Here is a 21482-nt window from a genome sequence, read left to right on the forward strand (position 1 = left end):
AATGAACATCCAGGCTTCTCTGGTCATGAGAAAACCTGGAATATATTACACAAGAATGAATGTGGCCCGGGATGCAGGATATGGGATGTGCTTCCTATCAACAGATTAACACTTCATTTTCATTACTCTAATCTCACCACAGGCTGTGAACACTCTCTTTTTCTTATTTGAACAACAATGGTGCATGAAAAAGCAAGCTGACAGGCAGGCGGGGTTCATTAAATGCACACAGCCTTTATTCCCATAACACATCTCACCTGTACGAAGCCAGTTTTCTGGCTTCCCGGCTGGCTACTGAAACAAGCTCTCCCAGATGTTGGACTTCAAATTCTTCCTATCCCTTCTTACTTACTTTATAATAAATGTCAAAAATAAAGTAAAAATGGAAAAATTCTTCTCCACAATGAACTCTGCTTAGTAAGATAATAGGACTGGAAACATATTTTAAGATGTATTCAGTCCCATGATTACTTCCCAAAGTTGTCCATGAAAAACAAAGGAAAGTGGCTAGGAGGGAAATGATGAGACATTTAAAGTTTGAGTCAGAGAGTCTCATCTTGGTATGTCTATCCCAGCTTAATTCTAACTTATTTGAAGAAAACTGTAGTTTTCCACTTGTTGAAAATGGCAATTCATAAAATAAGAAACAATCACGCTATTTCCCCATGAATGACACTGAACTTCACCAAAAAGCTAGGCTCGGGGAGCAAAACAGGCCAACCAGTGTGAGAGGCATCATTACAATGAGATTCCTAGGATGGGGTACGGGTATGCCTCTTTGAGGTAAGCCATCCATACACTCATTGTATCTGAGGCAGCCATTAGCAAATCCATAACATAACTAGAAATAAGTCATTTAATTGTCATCAACCAACCAACGGAGCAGGTATATACTTTCTGTGTGTCTAGTACCACATATAAATGCACTACCATGTGGCAATATGGCATTTTTAATATTTTCCATAGCAAGACAGTAAGTCTTTCCACAAAGCCTAGAGCAGGACTTTGGTTTTGGTTCTTTCTAGTACTCTAATATTTATACCTAAAAAAGAAAGAATAAAAGAAAAGCAAGATTAGATAAAACAGCAGATAGCCTAGCTGACTCCAAGTTAGGTTTGGACATAGGTCAACAAAGAGGATGTTTGCAGGCATTCTCACTCAGGGGACACTCTCATGAATATGCTCAGTGTATCATTACTCCCCATATCTTGCAGGTGGCATCCCTACCATGTCCACTGCCCTCCAGTGCTGGCAGAGGGCACCATGGTAGGTGGCTTTCTTCATCTATGCCTGATTAGGCCATTAGGCACCCCAAATAGCCACCCTAATGATTTAAGTCCATGAAATCTTTCTTGATTTAAATTTTAATGGAAGGGAAGAAAAAACATTATTAAAACCCTGCTAATGGAGGTTTTCCTTTTAATGTCAGTTTTGTTGTTAAGCCAGCTGAAGGTAATTATTTTTTATCATGTAAAATATACAATATTCTAAAATTTTTCCTTTCAGACGTCCAGTTCAGGCAGTCTAATCATCAAATGTGAATTCTGAAGAATTGTCTAGAGAACCAATACCCACTAAAACATACCTTAATAAATTTGAAAAATCCATGGCAGTCACACAAAAGCACAGCAGGTATAATACTGGAAGCTATGTCTTTCCCATATAGAGTATTTTTTAATCTTGTCAATTTTAACAATCTCTATGCCTTGTGAGACAATGAGTTAAAATTTATGAAATACAAAACGGTAGCGAATGCTCCTTATGTGCTGTGTATACTGCAAGCTTTAAATTTTAATTTCATCATACCACCCATTAATATTGGCCCTGCTATCATTTCCATTCCTTTTTTAAATGTTTCAGTTAACTCTTATTAGCCACAGTTTGTCTCAAACAGTCATACCTTCAACCTATTGCTCTGCCCTTTATATCTTTTCCTCCTTCTAAGGAAATGCTCTCATGTAGATATAAGTATAACTGTAAAAATGATAAATCCAAGAATTACTTTAAAAAAAAAAAAGAGGTAAAAAATGAAAGCAAAAATCTCTTTTCAGCCAGCCAAGTATTTTCTTACAGATCAAACTGAGCTGCCTTTCAGCGCCTCTGAATGATAAGCAGGGGCCCCTGGTTACACGTTTTTATCATGTCCTTCCTTAAAGAACCCTTCTATGACAAAACTCGGGGCAGTCCTGTCAGCACTCACAGAGGACCACACCTGGGGGTGACATCTCTTTCCCATACCTCTACCAGAATGATATGCTGGCAAAAGGGTGCTTTATTCAATTACTGTTAATGTTTCAGGTGCACTTCAATTCCTTTTTATTAGGGCAACAAGAGCCAGTGAAAGTAAGGAAGAATTCAGAATAAGAGAGATGAGGGGAAAGGAGAATAAAGTGAGAAAGAAATCAGGTCTCTAAGAAAGGAAATAGGAAGAAAGAACCAGCTAACCTTGTATTTAGGTCATTAAGTAAATTTCTGCCAACCAAATAGGACTGAGATTTATAAACCAACCCTCCTCAACAACACAGAAACCCTAAAGACAGTAGCAAAATAACATTACAGTTCAAAAGTACTGAGTAAATAAGATGTCAGATATGCTCAAGAGAATCAGTTGTTTCAATGAGTGACTTCCTACTGTTCAAGATTATTTTCATTTTCTTTATAGAGAGAAATGAAAAACTGATGGGCTTAATTAAAGAAAAACAAAAGGATATTATTTTGTTGTTAAAGGATCAATTCTTTTTTTTAATTGGAATAATGATTAATAAGCTGAGAATCTGATTTCTAAACTAGCCAGTTTGAGTAATGCACTGTTTTTCCAAAAGCATTTCCATCAAGGAAAGCTCTGTGAAAGAAGAAAAGATACAGTGATTCCTCTCTTCTCCTGATCTCTGCACTTTGTGGCATGAAATGCTACATACAGCATTTGAACGGAATGACACTGCACACTGTCTTCACCCAAATGAACACAGTCATAAATTTTTCACCTGAGGGTTTGAATGTACACTGTGAAATTTGCAAGGCTTCCTACAGGGAATGTACAAATTAAAAAAGAATCAATACTTTTATTTTTCCTAGTCTCTAAACTTTCTTTTAAACCTGGGGAGGGAGATGGCAGTACAGGTCATGCTCTATGAAGAAATGTGGGTACCCTGGTGATGTCACAGCCTCAGGCATCATTTTTGGGATGTCATCTGCACATACTAAAACTTCTTAGAGCTTGAGTTGCTCAGAATTGTTTTTTTTTTAATTTTTCCTATATATTAGTTTTTCTCAAAAAAAATTCCTGTTACACAATATTTTGCTTATATGTCAGGATATAAAGGCTGTTATTCCTGAATTACATCTCTTTTCCTTTATTTCTCTAAAGCTAAAAAATAGATGTCAAAGTTCCTTGAAAGGGTCTTTGACTCCCTTCCTCCCCGTCTTCCCTGTCCTTCAGGAGATGAGGATCACCTAGCAAAATGTGGGAGCCAGCTGCTTTTCTGGAAATAAAAATGGCAACAGCTTTGCAGACCGGGGCAAGATCAATCATTTCCTAGGACCCCCAAACAATGAGACCAAGGCCTAGAGAAGGGTGGTCATTGAGCAGCACCACAAACATACCACAAAAACATATCACCAAAGGTACAAGAGGATTTTCACATGGTGAAGAATTCTTTCTACACACATAAGAAACCAGGATCCAAACCTCACATGAAGGGAAATCTTGGAATCATTATATTCCATGTTCCTTCAACAATAACAAGCAAGGAGTCCCAGAGAAAATTTCTCTCACTGAAAACGTCAGCCCATGATTCACTCTTGCTTTCCCTGCTACTACAAAGTTCTCTTAACAGTATTCTGTAGGGAAAAAGGAATTAATTCCTAGATCAATTCGAACACTATGGTTCACATTATGGACACAAGGTAAAAGAAAATTCCAATTTCTTTTCCTCTTTCCTTTTGATATATGTTTTAATCTAGAGTGCCAAGTTCACAAAATACCTCTTGGCTGTACAGAATCATTAGCTATTCACATTTATAAGGAAAATCCTCTCAAAAGCTTTGCGGATAGATGAGGGCATTTGCCCAATGTAACTTTCTTTAAATGAGCGTGTGTCATGCATATAAGGTAGAGAGAGAGAAGCAATAGGACTTTTGTTTTTCACTGAAGAGAATGACGCCAGCTTACTATCTGTAACGCACTGTTCCTTTGGAATCAGCTCCCTGTGTCACAACGACCTGGCAAACTTGAATGCTTTCACTATCACTGGAGTCCTTGCAATCCTGCCTTGGCTGTGACCCATTCACTTTTGCCCCAACTTCTCAGAGCTGCCTTACTCAGCATCTAATTAGTTAGGGAGGATTTGCCGAGGCTCTTAACCCTGACACAGGAGTGGGAGGATGTGCTGCTGTGGTAGCCCAAATCTGTCCTGTCACTGCATTAATCAGATTTCCATAAAGCTATGCATGAATAATTGGATTTATCAGCGAAAGCGAAGATACACTCATAAATATAATTATAAAAAACACCTACAATTATAGATAAGATATCTGCACCTTTAGGGATTTATTTTTCAACTGCACTTACTTGACTCACCTTAGCAAAAGGCTTTACAAATTATACAAATACAATGGACCTGTTTGCAGAATACAGAAAGGTGAGAAAACTAAATAATTTCAAAATGATCACCTACTATGTTCAAATTCATTTAAATGAATCATGTTGAAAATAAACTTGAAATTTGTATATAGATTTTTAACACATACCACATACACAACTGAGAATATGTTTGTGCATGCTTTATTTGCATCAACATTTACATGTACATAGAATACTTTCTATATAAACTACTACTTTCCCATTGCATTACAAATTAGACATTACCTGTTAAGTGACGTCTGCATGTTATCCACAGACCTTCAAAGTATAGGCCAAAACACAAACATCTGTCTCTGTGCTACGATTTGTACTTTAACGAATTCCCAAATATTCCTACTTTAGTGTTACATTATCAGAAAGGATGTTAAGAATTATATTTGAATATATGTCTATTGTTGAACTTCAAAATAAAACATATTATCACTCAAAGTACAGGGAGGCCTAAATTGGATGTAATAGCCTAGTAACTCAACAGGCTAAAATTGCATATCTTTTAATATATTTATTTCAGCCTCAAGACCATAAGTTTAGTTAATTTAATCTTTTTTAGTAAGACATGATTACCAAAACATACTAATTATAAGGAGGGGAGGAAAGAGGGAGAAGAGAAAAGTAAAGACAGAAAACTAGAGATGGATAATGCCTGGCAATGAAAGTCATTTTCAAAGACCATTAACTATCAACTGCTTTACTCAGGGCTTTGATTAAATAAGAATACACATCCTATGTTAAAAGGGATGTCTATCTGAGTGAGGCAGGGTTTAGAATAAAAATGTGTTGTATGAATTATAAAGAAGAATCAAACCATAATATACAATTAGGTATCTAACTCATAAGAAATACCATATACGTGCCTTTTAAATTGTTAGTGAATAAACATTCAAATTATTTGGGAGGGAGAAGTCAGACAAAACCATTTCCATTTTAAAATATAGATTCCACAAACTGAAACTGTTTGCCTGTATGAACATAAAGAACTAAAAGACTTTTCAAACAAAATTCATATAGAGCAGACATTTAAATGGATTCCAGCAATATTATTATATATTTCTTACAATATATTTTATTTATCATTTCTCTGAAAGGTGCAAGATTTTTATATTAGTAAGAAAGTTTGCTTTACTCTGTCATATCTCTGGTGAGCAGATGCTCTGGTATTAACGTAAATCGTTGATTTAATTTTTAGCTTTCTTGGTTTGCCCCTCACCTATCTAGGAAATGATTTCTCTGGTGATAACTAACACATCATGCTAATGAAAGAATCTAATGCACAATAGAAAAATGTCACTACTAATAATATTTGCATGAAGTTAAATAAAGCAACTGTAAGAGAACGTCAGACAGTTGTTCTTTAATAAGACACAGTTTCACAATGAAATTATGTTGTTAATTTTGTTACATCATTGGGTGAATCCTAAATTACTACATAATGATGCACAGAGTCATTTATAATTCTAACTTAGTATTTCACTCAAGTCTGAAAAGAGACCTTATTAAGGGGTCTACATTTTATTTGAAACCTCACCCATAATAAAAGTTAAATGCCTCTAGTAATGTATGAAATGTGGGTTATAGCCATTTACCTATATGGTTTCGTTTCTGGAAAGATTTTAAAATAGATTAGACTATTCCATCCCTTGAGGTAGCTATAATAATTTTATTCACTGTTCTCTCAAAATGCACAAAATAATTATAAAAATAGAAAAATCACCTTTTAAAATGTGATTTAAAAAAAAACTTCCAAAAGCAGGCCTTAATTCTTGCTTTTAACAATAATACCTCATGAGACTAAAATAGGCAAAATAAGGCTCATTCTCCATCTGTCACTGATAAAACTGACCCAAAGAAGGACTCTCTTTACAAAAGTCAAGAGTCACACCCTTTAAGGTTCTCAAAATATATGTCTATATACAAAGAAATGATCCCTTTTTAGAAAAATCATACTTTGATATGGGGTAGTGGGAGAGGCAGGAAAATGCAGTCAAACAGTCTTATCTCAAACTTTAGGGAAACATATTTATTCCCACTAAATCTAAATTTGCTTTGGATTATGATGTCTTTTTCTTAGTATTAGACAGAATGAACGATTTACGTTTAAGCTGATCCACCTTTGCTCATATGAAACAAAAGACGAAGATTTTTATATCCCTACTTCGTAGTTTACCTATAGAAGACATAAAACTAAATTATTAAATTTCAGTATTCATGAGACATTTTCCACAAGTTTTTCTATAGTTAAATATCCGTGGGTGAATTCTCTATAACTCAGTTTTGAAATCTTTTCTAGTAGCCCTACTAGTCAGTCTTTTCTAATGGCTAAAGAAATTATCAGAGAAATATTAGTTTTTATATTCTTTAAGAAACTTCGAAAGAAAAATGTTCCCAATTAACTTTACTCATTTCATGAACTGAGTAAATTTTACTTAGAAGTTAAAATAATCACAATCTAAAAGAACCACTTTATGCCTTAGAAATGAGATATACAAAATTCTGCATACTTGATTAAACTGGACAAACTTTTACCTGTAACAAAAGCTGGCTTAATGTGTATATTGAAACTAATATCCCTTGAAACTGTTGGCTTCAAGGGATATTGGAGGTATCATTTCAAGAAGTATCTCCCTGCCTCTCTCTCTCTTTCACAGACACGCGCGCGCGCACTACACACACACACACACACACACACACACAGACACACACGCCCACATGCACATGGAATCAGCATTGGTGATGAACTATAGGTAAGGAAAACATATTAAACATGCACAGCACATACTTTTATACACATAGTTTAAACTTAAGTTTACACAATATTTATACAAACTAAAATACCACCTTGAAGAGAAAAAAAAGTAAGCTTATACCCTCTTTCACATGCTTTCCAAAAATGCATGGGAGGTAAACATTTAGTGACAGTGACAGAAAAAAGGGGGGTGGGGTAGGGGTGATCGCTAACTACAACAAAACCAAAAAAATAAAGAAAACATATCGTAAAATATAGTTAAATCACAATTTTTTAAAAAATTGTTGGTTTTCTCTTTGTTGTACTACTGTTTAATAGTATAATTAATATCATATACTTTTATATAGCATCCATTAAGCAGAAATTGCTTCTCTAAATTTCTCTTCATATAGACACTGGTGTTCACTATTACATATACATGCACACAGGTACATACAAAATAGATCTTTATATACCACACAAACAGTTGGATCAAAGACATAATAGCTTAGTTGCACAAGTTTCTCTCTCTGAGTGATTTCAAATCATTTTCCTAATTCTGATCCTTCATTTATATTATTTACTTTTATTTGTTTTTTAGCTAAAATGTTTTCCATGACTTAAAGTCTCCTTAGATTCAAATCTACTTGGAAATGGGCTGGTGCCAAAGAAGCAATCTAACACCATCTATGCGGTTCAATAGTCATTTATCAATTGATCATTATCTCTATCTGGTTTTATTAACTCTTTTCTAGCTAGAGGGAGACCTAAACCAATCTTCCCTTCTCTCTCTCTCTCTCTCTCTCTCTCACACACACACACACACACACACACACACACACACAAACCTCCACTAACTCAAGGAAAACCCTGAAGGTGACATCCAATTTTAAAAGTGTGGCTCAAGTTATTTGGTACTAAGGTTAGTGAAACACACTCTGTTCCAACCACAAGAGAGCCACCCAAGCAAGGTTATGTCACAGAAAAACACCTCTCAAAGCATTCTGCAGTGACAGGGAGCATCTCTGTGTGGAAATGAACTTTTCACTTGCAAGAATGGGAAACTGCACATAAAGAGCTGCTTACTGGATTGGTGTTGATTGTGTTTAAATCCTAGCTTACTGTATCAGCAGTAATCAGGGTCCCTCTACAGGATATGTCAAAATACACCTTATTCAAATTCATTTATCCGATCTAGAACTGTGTGATAAAACTGTTAGCTAAATGCTACAAAACCTTGGTTGTATGTACTATTCTTTGCAAATGTATTTCTAAACTTGTAGCAGTTTATTGCCTGGCAAATTGTTTTCTTTCCTTCATTATCAATAACTGTTAAAATCTAACTCAAAGTAATCAATATTCGTGAACTCTTACAAACAAAAGGTTTTTTAAAAAAAAGGAGCTGCAGTATTTTTTAAATCAGTGCACCAATATTAATTTCTCAACAACCATCATCAACTTAAAATCCAAGTATATTTCTCAGTGCTACTTCGTTCTGTGTGGATGATAATATCAAACTAACTCCTGCTTTGTGTGGGTTTGGTGTAGGCTTTTGAAAAGCAAGACGTCTCTAGGAGGGAGGCACCAGGGAACTTCCCTCCCTCACTTGAGCACAGTCCAAGACGAAAGTTTCTGGGTTGTTTCCCCTTCGCTTCCTTTCACCCTCGCTCCCCCGCAGAGCCGCAGAGCCAGCAATTGTGCAAGAGGAGCCGCACGCAGGGCGCGTATCACCGAGCGCATGGTACGAGCCGCCGGCGCGGTGATTAATTATCAGTTACCGCTGGCCTCGCGCTACCACGTCGGCTTTCCCGACAGAGCCAGCAAGCCGAACCGCCTCCAGCGCGGCCGGGACGGAGGAGCGGCTCTGGGGAAGATGCCGAGGCTGCGCCCGAGTGAGTGCGCCGGCGGGCGGGCGGGCGAGCGAGCGGGCGGGCGGGGAGCGGGCGTGCCAGAGCTGCAGCCCGAGCTGCCAAGGGAGCGCGGGGCGAGCGCGGAGGCGGCCGGGCGGCGTGGAGGCGCGGAGGAGCGGACCGAGGCGGCGCAGCCCGCCGCCCACGCTGACTCCTCCAACGACCCTCGGCGCTGGCCGCGAAGCCTACACAGCCTCCTCGCTCCCCTCAGGTCTGAAATCAAGCCGCTTCCAGCCACAAGAAGCCAGTCGGGCTGTTGTGAAGGGCCCCTAGATTTTATGACTGTTCGGTTGCAGAACCTACCCCGAGATTGCAGACACTTTGACGAAGTGATTCATATTGATAGAAACATTTGTTGGGTGGTGGCTATTTTTTTTTTTTTTGACAGAAAACAAATAAATTAAGATTTGCCATGACCCAGGCTGCACTGTGAAACTTTGCAACAAATGCCTTTGCTTTCTTTTACTTTAGTATCCTTTCCCCTTTTTCTTTTTAGAAGCCCTTAGGGAAACCATGAAGTAATCCTGCACATTCCAATAACAGCTATGACAAAACAGAGCCTAACTATGAAGTGATCACATTTTTAAAAATATTTAGAAAGAAAAATACCAGAAACAAAAGTGCACACAACAATTCAAGTTTAAAAAAAGAGAAAGAAAGAAAGTAACTTACCTGTTGGGACATTCTGAATAAGAGGTTAGTCTCAGCGTTTTGCCATGTCCCCATGAACCCTGGTTCAGCCGCAGTCGTTCTGGTTCCGAACTGCATGGAGTTGTCAGTACAGGAGTCTCTTAAAGTCAAGTCTCTTGCCCTCTTTGGCTCTCTGTCTCTCTGTGTCTCTCTTTCTCTCACATCCACTTCTGCCTCTTCTGACTGAAAAGTGAAGGTGGATTTTTTGAGCCTCTTGGCAGCCAGTAGCAAGAGTGTAGTGTAGTTAAGAAGCTGGCTGAACTGTGCATTTCATTTGGGAAGGGGGAGATTTGGGGGAGGGAGGGGGTCAGAGCTTCTTTCACACCTTCTGCACAGATATCCCTATCATTTATGCATAGATTGTGACTCCCCAAGCTTGCCTTTGCTCAGTTTAACAGCTGCCTGTCAGGTGTGCAGGAGCACTGGAGACCCAACCATCAGCTTCAAACTCTCAGCCACTGCATGTCATTGGATAGCAGAGCTAGGAGTCAACTGCACTGTTCCACTGTCAGGCACCAAACGACACCCTGCACTCACCCCTCTCCAGATACACAGACAGATATACACGCACACTCCAAGCAGCACCACAATCACCGTGCACAGGGCGAGAAGAAGCTAGGGCCCTTGCCCGGGAATTTTCCCAACAATGCTTTCTGACAGAACATGCAAGAGCTGACACCAGTCTTTGCTTTAACATCTGTAGAACTGACATACTTAAATATTTTTTTAATTACACTGGAAGAAAATAAAATATTCAGCTGTAAGAGAATGTAAAGTTGGCTCAGTTGTGATCTAAATGTTAGCTCCTAAAAGTTATACAGTATACGCTGGGCTATGTATAACCACATATTAACTCTTGGAGAAAATAATATACATAGAGACATGACCTTATACTCTAAGGGTAAATAAGTAAACCTAGCAGTTTTTATAACATAGAAGATGCACAATAAACATTTGCAAATTAAATACATACCATTTAATATCTAATACCTCGGGCTATTAATTACTAAACTGGATGTTAAGTAAAGAGAAACTGAATGGCAAAGGAAAAATGTATACCTTTTCTTAAAGTTCAAAAGTGGAAAAAAAATCCTTTGTTAAAGTTCCTGGATGAAGCATCTGCAATATCCTTTCAAATCACAAAAAAAGAAAAAGATGAAGAAAAAAAGCCTGTCCCATTTCAGGCAAAAAGTAATGAATATAAAAACTCCATTTTTCATTCAAGATCTCTATTGGAAAATTCTGTAACATTTTCCTGCCTGATGAAATACTGCCTTGATAGCACGTCGTATTTTTAATTAAACCAGTTTTAAAACAAAACATCTATTTATTAGATAGTATTTATCTACCTTATTTATGGAAAAGCAGAACTGAATAAAAGGCACTGTACATAAGCAGCAACTTCAAAATGGAAAGCTAAATTCATGCCATCTCATAAAGTAGTCAGCAGGAAAAAGCCATCCTTCCTAAACTTAAAATGTAAGGAACATTAATCTTCAACCACCTACAAATATCGAGGACAAATGTACCACTCTCCTTGCTCCTTCTTAACTCAAGAATAACAATAAACCTTACTCTCTGAAACAACAAAAGAAACAGAAAAGAGCTTCAATGGCAGCTCTGTGTCATTAGTGGACAATGAGAAAAGATGAGAAAACGTACACTATGTTGACACAAATGTGCCTTCCCCTCTAGAACCGACATCTCCTGAAAGCTTTTCTGTTAAACTTCCCTCCAGTTCACCACCATTAAGCACAAAAAAGTCTCAAAAGAAGCAAATTCAATATCTGTGAGGAAACAAACAAGAACCCAAAGAATTGTTGCCTTAAAATATATTAAGTCCACCTATGGTCAATAAAAATATTCTTGAGGGGGGAAGGCAGGAAAAGCCCCTATGAGTCAACTGTCAACGGTGACTGTACCTTTACTGCCAGCTATTACCCACTTAAACTCCCTCTAAAATTTGCTAGCCTCTTGATTTCTGAAGTGGCACTCAGTGCCTCAGTCAAGCTGCCTGCTCAGCTTCTGACCTTCCCCACTAATGGCTGTTATTTGTGGGAGGCTTAAGGACACTGTCAATAGCAAGCTGCCTCCTCCTCGTTCCACTCAGGCTCTGTTGTATCGCTTTGCCTGCGTGTTCTCTCTCACCTCTCTCAGTCTCTCTCTCTCCTCCTCCTTCCTCCCTCCTTCACTCCCTCTTCCTCTTTTTCTAGCCCTCACGTCTTTTTTCTTTCAATCCTGCAGTCCTCTTCTTTCCCAGGTATCCTACCCCCACTCACACTCACACACACACACACACACAACACAAAAATCAACTGGCATGCAGCAGCAAGCACCTGCAGTAATAGACTCTTTTATTAAAACTGTTATTCTGCAAGACTTGAAATTCCCCGTGGACCGGGCCATGTCAAAGCCGATATAATTAACTAGAGGCTCAGCAACGGATCAATTACCAGACAAGCAAGTGATCGTGAAATCAATGAAAGATCATCAGCCACATTATCAGTGTTGCAACTCATTAGGGCAAAACTGAGAAATGTGCTCAAAGCGAGCCCAAGCAAGGTGGCATTACAAAACAAAGGGCTAATTTGGAGACCCTGCTGTGAACAATCTGTAACAGAATTAGCCTTTTTTCCCCCTAAACTGCACAGCTCTGTAACTAAATGTGACAGACTGAGAGAAGCAGTTTATTAAGACACCAACCCCAAGTTTATTTAGTTCATAAACTCTCTCCTAGAAAATCAATACAGTCTGTACAGGGTTATTAGGCTGACTAGCTAATACATCCAAATCTGGTCTGCCCAGCCAGCAGTCTTCTGACAAAATGCTACCCAGTATGGGCAAACTGAGCTCTTTCAACTATCAAGGTCTGAGATTGCTCTAGCAGGTCTGCAATGAAACTATTACTACATATTACTGCCACAACACAAGTCTTAAAAGTACCAGGATATCTTCCTAACGTTTAAAAAAATTTTTTTCTCAACAAATATATCATAGGATACTATACCTGCTAAATGGATTTAGTTGAACAAAATCTTAACTGGTTTGTGAGACTAGTTTACAAAGACAAGCTTTGTTATAAAAAGAAACAACAATCCAAAGACTTTATAATAAATAAAACAAAAACCTCAAACATACTGTGCTCTGCAGATTTTAAGTTTCTAACACTCATTTTTAAATAAAATTTTTAAAAGACAAATTTGATTTCTCTAGAAATCCCCAAAATACATGATCTAAACTTGCCACTCACCTCCACATGTTAACAACTGTGTGTTGAGCCCTTGAGCTTAGGGAAATTTTCTATCTAGCAAGTGAGACACCTGTATTGTTTTAAAGACATAGGTACAAAAAATACACCTACAAGACACAAAGATGTCTTTTGAGTTTTTTCATTAGCTACATAGTGTGCGGATTATGAAATAACTCTCTGGAATCATTTGTATGAACGTTATTTAAAATTATGGGTATGAGGGCAGGCATCACTTCCACAGTACTCATTTTGCTACTGATCCCATGTATTTTAGGTTAAAGAATCACAAGTACTTAAAGGCCATGTGTTGGCTTTCCCAGTGAGAGATGGACCATGGAAATTAAGAAGTCCACCAAACTAGGTCTAATGGTACCCAGGTTATTGAGGACATCCTGGAAATGTAAATGCCTTCCCCTTCCCACAACACATAGCAAAAATACATTTACACATAGTAAGAAACTGAAAAGCCTTTTACAATGGTAAAATAGGTTGGATATCTGAAGGAAAAGAATACAAAAGCTTTTGAAAGTGATTTGTGATGTTGATGATGTTTTAACATTTAAAATGATCCAAGAGAAGCACTGCACTATTAACATGCCTTTAGTATGCTCTAAGACACTAAATCCTAAACTCAAAAAAATCTTTTTTTTCCATAGGACTATAATAAAATCCAATTTCTAGATTGCTGTAATTAAACATTTTCCCTGTAACCTTTGAGCTGACACTTTATTAAGCATTTCAGAACTCATGTTTTTGAGTAATCTGTAAAAGAGTCAGACATACATATGCTAAACCTGTACTATAGATGCCAATGTTTTGGATAGTAATTAAAAGTTGTAATTACAGGAAAATTTTACTTCTTAAAATCTTTTTGCACATAACTGCACACTGTGCATGTACCCTCAATGAGATCCAATTAGTTACAAAGAATTTGCATTTCAGTTAGTGTGGGATAACAAGACTATGGGGAGGCACAATGCAATTCCACCAGCAGAGGAAGAAAGTGTGTTCTTTCTTGTTAGCTCTGTAAGCAATAATTCCCACAACCGACTGTTTAAAATGTTACTGATCTTTTCAATATTTGGGTACTGAGGTGGTTTTAGATTTTTTCCCTCCACTTTCCAAAAACGTCACATTGGTGCAAAAATCACCCACAGTGAATACCTGAAGAAGCAAATGAGCAAAGGATTTTGTTCTGCATGTATGTTTGTGGAGTAGTTTTTTTTTTTTTTTTTAGGGGGGATATTGCATACTTTTTCTTCTTAATACTTAACAATTTCATTAAAAGCACACTGTTTTCTTAAAATAAGTTCTGTAACTGGAGGCAGAAAAACCTCATTGAGACAGTGCTATGTAAATAGGCACAGTTTTTGTGATAAAGGCATACATTTACTGCACTGAGAAAGTACTCATGGATTTTTATTTTTTCTGGCTGTTTCCAACAATGTAAATCCTAAACAAATATAAAATAAATGTATACTTTATGTACACAATTTAACAAGCATCTCCAGGGCTTCTGCTGGTTCATAGAACAATACCTGTAATTCCCTGGGTTCAGTTCAGCAACTGTTAACAGATTCTATAATCTGTAATGACAGTAAACTGGCCTTTGCTCTTCTTTTATTCACTATTCATTTTCAAGGCTTGGTTAAATACAGAGCTGGGTTAAAGATCAGTGGTTTTTCATGTGACACATGCTGGTATTCATCTAATGGCTTATCAAGACAAAACTGTCCCTGTTCTTGCCAAAATAAATAAAAATGACGCTCCACATCGCATGACAATCAGCACTTCCTTATAGCAAAACAACTCAAGCTTTTGTAATTCATTTATTTTATAGGAAAAAAAAGGTTAATAGCTGGCTATCTAGTCTTATATGTGGAATCAGGTTGCCATTCTCAAAGGAGATTTTTAAAATGTTTTGCCCTCAATAAAAAAAAAAAAAAATGTTTTGCCCTCCCAATTCTAGAGCAAGATGTAAACTAGTTTCTAGCAATATTAGACTTTACCATACAAAACTGCAGAAGCTACAAATTCATATAGTGTTAAGGTATATAACTTAATATATGCAAATTATGCAGAAGCAGCAGACTGGACTCAGTCACAAAGGTGGGGGAACCGATTGAGGAAATGTCATTTTTTTTTTAGAACAAAGTATGGGACTTGCTTTGCAACATCTGTTGGGCTGTATGAAATGTTAACAGATGTCTTAGTGAAAAAAGGAGAAAGAATTAATAAAGGAAACTTCTTCTGAACAGATAATCCACTCAAATTTCCATATTCCTGAGGAAAAAAGTTGACAGCAACCTTTTTCCCTTGTGAAACTTGCCATCTCTACTTTATTGTGTAAAGTTTTATTTTCTATGTGAAGTTAAGGGAGGAAATTTTTGACTCACTATAAAGAAATGAATAGAGAAAAAGTAAAATTAACAATAATTTTCAGCTCAGGTTTTCCCTTTGTGAAAAATTATATTACAATCTAAATTGCCTGTTTTCCCTTGATTCACATATGTAATTTGATGGAAAGACAGTAAAAAGTTCACTAAAACACACACACACAGATGAAATACTACGCTACTATGCTTCCATTAACTTTTTTTTTGGAAGGGGGGACAGAGGAGAGGAGATTAAAGAGTAGCTATTAAGATAAAGTTCTGATATGAATGCATCTCTACTCATAAAGGTATTCATCTTCACAATTAAGATTCACCTATCATTTACACCTAAACCCTTGTGCTCTCCAACTGGCTCCTAATTTCTTTCCATTACCATCCTTGTAAGGGATGAAACATCCCTCTTTCAACAGCCAAGTGTTCCACAGCAGTAAAGTCTGATCATGAAAACTTTTGGAATATACTAGTTGTATCCCTATATTTAAATTTTAAGAAACGTGGAAAATTTTACTTTCTTAGTTAACAGTTGTCTTTCTTGTTTCAATTTATTAGATGATCTAGCTTCTAGCCAAACCTAAAAGTAGCAGCCTTTAATTCAGATTAAAAAATTGATGGTTGCATGCCAACTACTGAATCTAACCTAGTGCCTATTTATGAACGAATTGAACTATGCACCCATATTCTTCTACAAGTCTTCCTTTTTGGAGACATCTATTGCTTATTCTCTTAAAAACCTCAGACCTGATTGGGTTAATAGCTCATGGAGTAACTAATTCAAAATGCACTTACCGATCTTTACAGATTCAAATGGGGGAAGAAAAAAATTATGTTGTCATCTCTATGTTAGACTTGTACATGTTACTTTGTATTTACAACTAACTACACCTTCTCTAAATGGTTCTGGCAGTCTTTGCTGATGGGCATTTCAACATAGAGAAGCCTCAGCCAGAACAGCCTGAAGATTTCAGGGGACAAGATTATGGTCCAAGTTGTAAATAAGAAAGACATGCAGGCAGGCCTTCAGTTTTTGGTTAGTTTATTTTTTGCCAAAGTATTGTGGGTACTAAATGTTGTGATGTTTACTCACAGGAACACCACATCAGAGCACATGACAAAAAATAATAATAACTACTATACCCTCTCCCCACAAAATCAATCACCTACGCTGAGGGAGAAAGCTTGCATACTGAAGACATCATTATGTGTTGTGTGGACAAGGGAAAAGGGGGTAGAACAGACCTCCTAATATAAGGTTTGAATAGGATACATGTTTAAAGCACTTTAAACGGTGGCATGAACATCCCCCATAACTAAATACTACCTAAAAGTTTCACCCTCTGCAGCAAAAGGGAGAAACTGCTCTGGATGACACTTGTGTCTGTACCTACTAAAATAATCAATGTTGCTGCAGCATTTGCCGACAGCCTAATCAGGGGCTCAGTTTCATAAAAATACATCAAGGAAATACCTAAATGCCATAATCCTTTGATAATCATAAAAAAATTAGGAAGTAAAAAGGTTTTGGTAGGGTATGGTAGATGAGGTACTTTACGAAACTACAGGGAAACAATGAATCCTTAGAATCAAGATATTTGCAGATACAAAAGCATCTGAGGTCAGTGTGAACCTTTTTTTTCTAATTTCAGCGTATTACAGGGTTACAAATGTTTAGGTTACATATATTACCTTTGCCCCAGCCAAGTCAGAGCTTCAAGTGTGTCCATCCGCTAGACGGTGCGCACCGCACGCATTAGGTGTGAATATACCCATCTCCTCCTCCCCCTCCTGACACCTGCCTGACACCCGATGAATTTTACTACTATATGTACACTTAAGTGTTGATACCAATTTGATGGTGAGTACATGTGGTGCTTGTGTGCCTACAAAAGGATCACTCTACCTACCTTGTATTGGTTTAAAAATAGAAAAGTAACTTTATTGATATTCTCTCAGGTGCAGACAGTGGCAGTGGCTTACTTCTACCATAACATATAGTCAATGTTTTCTGAGAAAATCTTGTGGAAGAAAAGAACCAGTGATCTCTTTCCTTAAATGAATATAAAAAACCAGGCTGGGGCGACAGGGGGGGTGGGGCGGCGTCGGGGAATACAATGTGTAATTGCTTTCATATGACCATGAAAAGTTGTAAGGATTATAAAAATAACATTAATTTATTTACTTGCTTCTAGAGTCTATGGATTGAGAAGCTTGTAGCTTCAGTAAAGATGTCATAATAATAGTTTAAATTGCTGTCAGAAAAGAAGATAGAGATTCACAGACACCCAAGAAAATCGTGTTGTAAGGAAGGGCTCAATACCTTACAAAATTATCTGAAAATTCAATGCTGCCTTTAGAGTGATAGAAAAAAACAACACAAAAGATGATACTGCCTTATATGCTAATCATAAACCTAAAAAAATAAATTTAAAAAGTGAATTAACAGTATACTTAAAGTTTCAAAAATCTTCATAAAACCAGATAGTATTTTATATACATACATATTTAAATGAGAAAATGCTGAGACAAAGCAAATGTGGATGAATTTAGAGATTGTTTTCAAAATTAATAAATCCAGAAGATGCAGAAACCTATCAACAGCAAGTTAAAAATAGGAAGACTTGACAAGTGGCTTAGGAGGTCTGCATAATGATTACCTTTGGTGGAGAATAGTGACTGGGAAGAGGGCATAGGAAGTTTTTGAGGTACAGGGAATGTTGTGTATCTCCATCTAGTTGACAGTCCTAGTTATGTTCACTTTGTAAAAATTCATCAGGCTGTAAGCTTATGTTCTGTACACTCTTCTGTATGTATGTTAAACTTCAATTCTAGAAGTTCACTACTACTGATACTAATGGTACTACTACTACAATAGTGGTAATAATAAACTAGCTCTAGAACTAGCTATAGAACTATGTGAAAGAAAAAAGATAAAGGAGAAGAAAACTAAGGGGATGGGGGAAGAGAAAAGTCAAAATAAAGCAGATTCTTTTTTTTTTTCTTTGAGACAGAGTCTCACTCTCTTGCCTGGGCTAGAGTGCTTTGGCATCAGCCTCGCTCAGAGCAACCTCAAACTCCTGGGCTCAAGTGATCCTCCTGCCTCAGCCTTCACAAGCCACCATGCCGGCTAATTTTTTCTATTTTTAGTTGTTTGGCTAATTTCTTTCTATTTTTAGTAGAGACGGGATCTTGCTCTTGCTCAGGCTGGTCTCAAACTCCTGAGCTCAAACAGTCCTCCCGCCTTGGCCTCCCAGAGTGCTAGGATTACAGGTGTGAGCCACTGCGCCCGACCAAGGTAGATTCTTTATCACATTCAAAAATCACTCAAATAGGGTACGGTGGCTCAACCTTGTAATCTCAGCACTTTGGGACACTGAGGTAGGCGAATTGCTTGAGGCCAGGAGTTTGAGACCAGCCTGGGTAACATAACCAGACTCTACCTCTTACAGAAAATTAGCTAGGTGTGGTGGCGTGCTTGTAGTCCTAGCTATTCAGGAGGCTGAGTTGGGAGGATCACTTGAGGCCAGGAGTTTGAGGCTGCACTGAGGTGTGATCACACCACTGTATGCCAGTCTGGTAAAGAGAGAAGACCCTGTCTCTTTAAAAAAAAAAAAAAAAAAAAATTCAAATAACCGCCACTAAATCTGTTTGTAGCAATTTCTTTAGAGGCAAGAAGTGTTAGGAAGTAAATATCTGAGTATCATAGAATGAGGGTGACTGTCGAAGAGAGTAAAAGGGTAGGAGAAAGAATCAGGTGGGAGAGATCTTAACTGGGCAGTAAAAGTATATGAGCATTCCAAGTGACTTAAATGGAGAACAACATACCTCAACTTGACATGTATCAATTCTGCAACCTGGAGCCTTGAAATGTGCTTGCCAGTCTTTCTCACTAAGCCTGTCCTCTGACTTATAATCAAGGCTACGTGGAGGTGGGGTGGGCACAAAGTGTGCCTCCTGAAAGACTGGGAGGGGAAATTACATATACCCTGCAGACAGTATTACTTATAAGCAGTGAGCACATCAAAAAAGAGTTTTTAAGAAATTGCAAATGTAACATACTCCTCTGACCACCCAAATGCTTTTTTTTTTTTTTTAAGGGTTAATAGTTTCTAAGGGTGATGGCAGCCAACAGTTAAACAAACCCTGGTGAGAAGTAACAAAGTGGGAACCACTGAATAATACGCTAATTGACAGTGGATACGCTTTTGGACTAGCTCAAATTCTTACTCTATCTTCTTTCATTTATTATATAGAAAGTCATCTTAAATTCAGCATTTTTAACCACTGTTAGGGAATATTGATCGCAGCCCTCACCTTGCCAAGTACAAGAAGCTGTGGGGAACACAAAAGTTAAGACATACTCCTTGCTCACAAGAAGTTTACAATCTAGTACAAGAGATAAGCCATGAACAAAAACAACCTTAATAAAAACAGAACGTGATAAAAGCAGCAGCAGCAGCAGAATTCCATATGACTTAGAAAAAGAGATCCCTTCCAGCCAGTATGGTACAAGAAAGCTTCTAAGCAAAGGCAGCCTTTGCTCTGGCACTGAAAACCCATAATATAACTAGAGAAGTAATCCAGCTTGACCAGAACATGAGACTTGTGTAGAGCAACAACAAATGAAAGGATGGAATGGTCAATGGAATTATTATAACCGTAAGGGCCCTATAGTCCATTATAAAGAGCTGCTATTTATCCTGTTATCCACCAATAGCAAAAACTATGGAAAGCTTCTCTAGAGCAGCAAGGTATGATCCTTATTATACTCTAAGAAGATTCATCTGGCAACAGTATGACAGATGGACTGAAATGTGAAAAGACAAAAGTAAAGAGTCCAAATCTGAGAGCCATCTACACAGACACAAGAGGTAAAACAAGGTGGCCAAGGAGAGCATCTCAGCAGGTATCAATGGTTATTGAGGGACAAGACAGGAAAAGTAGCATTAACAGAAGCATTGTGATTGTCCAATGATCTAAAAGACAAAGGAAGAAAGAGTTTACAGGAGGTAAGATAGTTAAGAGTTTCAAATGTTTTAAAAAACAATACTACATTTAGATTATAGTAAAACCAAATGTAGTAGTAAGTAGTAGTAATACAGTAAGAACAACAAAAAAGTGCACAGGAATGATGAATACCAAAATCAGAATAATGTTTGAAGATGGGAGGGGAGCAGGTCAATGAAACAACATAATTTAAGTGATCGAAGCTAGGTGTGGTGGTTCACACCTGTAATCTCAGTGACTCAGGAGGCTGAGGCAGGAGGATTGCTTGAGGCCAGGAGTTCAAGACGAGCCAGGGCAACATCGCGAGACTCAGTCTCTAGAAAAATTTTTTAAAAACTAGCTGGCTATGATCACATGCACCTGTAGTCCCAACTACTCAGGAGACTGAGGCAGGAGGATTGCTTGAGCTCAGGAGTTTGAGGTTGCAATGAGCAATAATTGTGCCTCTATACCCCAGCCTGGGCAACAGAGCAAGACGCCATCTCTAAAAAATAAGAAAATAAAAAAATAAATTTAAGTGATAACCCAGGGCTTCAGATGTATTTATACATTATTAGTTCTTAAGCTTGGGTAAATAGGTGTTCAATCTACCATTGTTCATATATATTTGTGACTGAAATATTTTATAATTATACCTTGTGTCATAAGAGAGATGTCTTGGTAGACTGCTAGGTATATAAAATCCATATTCCTCAAAGTAAGCAAATTATAAAGACAAAGAGGTAGAAAGATAAAACATTCTTTGGAGAAATTTTGCAAAGAAAATAAGTAAGGGAAAGGTGGTTTGAAAAGTTAGCAGGGCCTAGGAGAAGCTGTGTTCATGAGTTGACAGTTTGTTTTTCATTACAGGAAAAATGAGACTATCATAGGC

At 37.5% G+C, this 21482-nt stretch overlaps 1 protein-coding gene across 2 annotated transcripts in view; it reads right to left on the minus strand.

Annotated features, from left to right (window-relative positions):
- BNC2 (basonuclin 2) overlaps positions 1-21482 on the minus strand; it is a 403512-nt gene that overhangs the window by 267206 nt on the left and 114824 nt on the right. Inside the window, exons 2-3 of one of the 2 annotated variants that reach the window (XM_012665016.1) lie at positions 19430-19555; positions 9947-10147 (exon numbers count right to left, since the gene is read on the minus strand). The exons of the other annotated variant lie outside the window; for it this stretch is intronic. Of the exons in view, the coding sequence (XP_012520470.1) occupies positions 9947-10147; positions 19430-19555 (327 nt within the window). The remainder of the gene's footprint in view (positions 1-9946; positions 10148-19429; positions 19556-21482) is intronic. 2 annotated transcript variants of the gene reach the window in all.

Source organism: Propithecus coquereli, unplaced genomic scaffold (genome assembly GCF_000956105.1).
Source record: "Propithecus coquereli isolate 6110/MARCELLA unplaced genomic scaffold, Pcoq_1.0 Scaffold95, whole genome shotgun sequence".
NCBI lineage: Eukaryota > Metazoa > Chordata > Mammalia > Primates > Indriidae > Propithecus > Propithecus coquereli.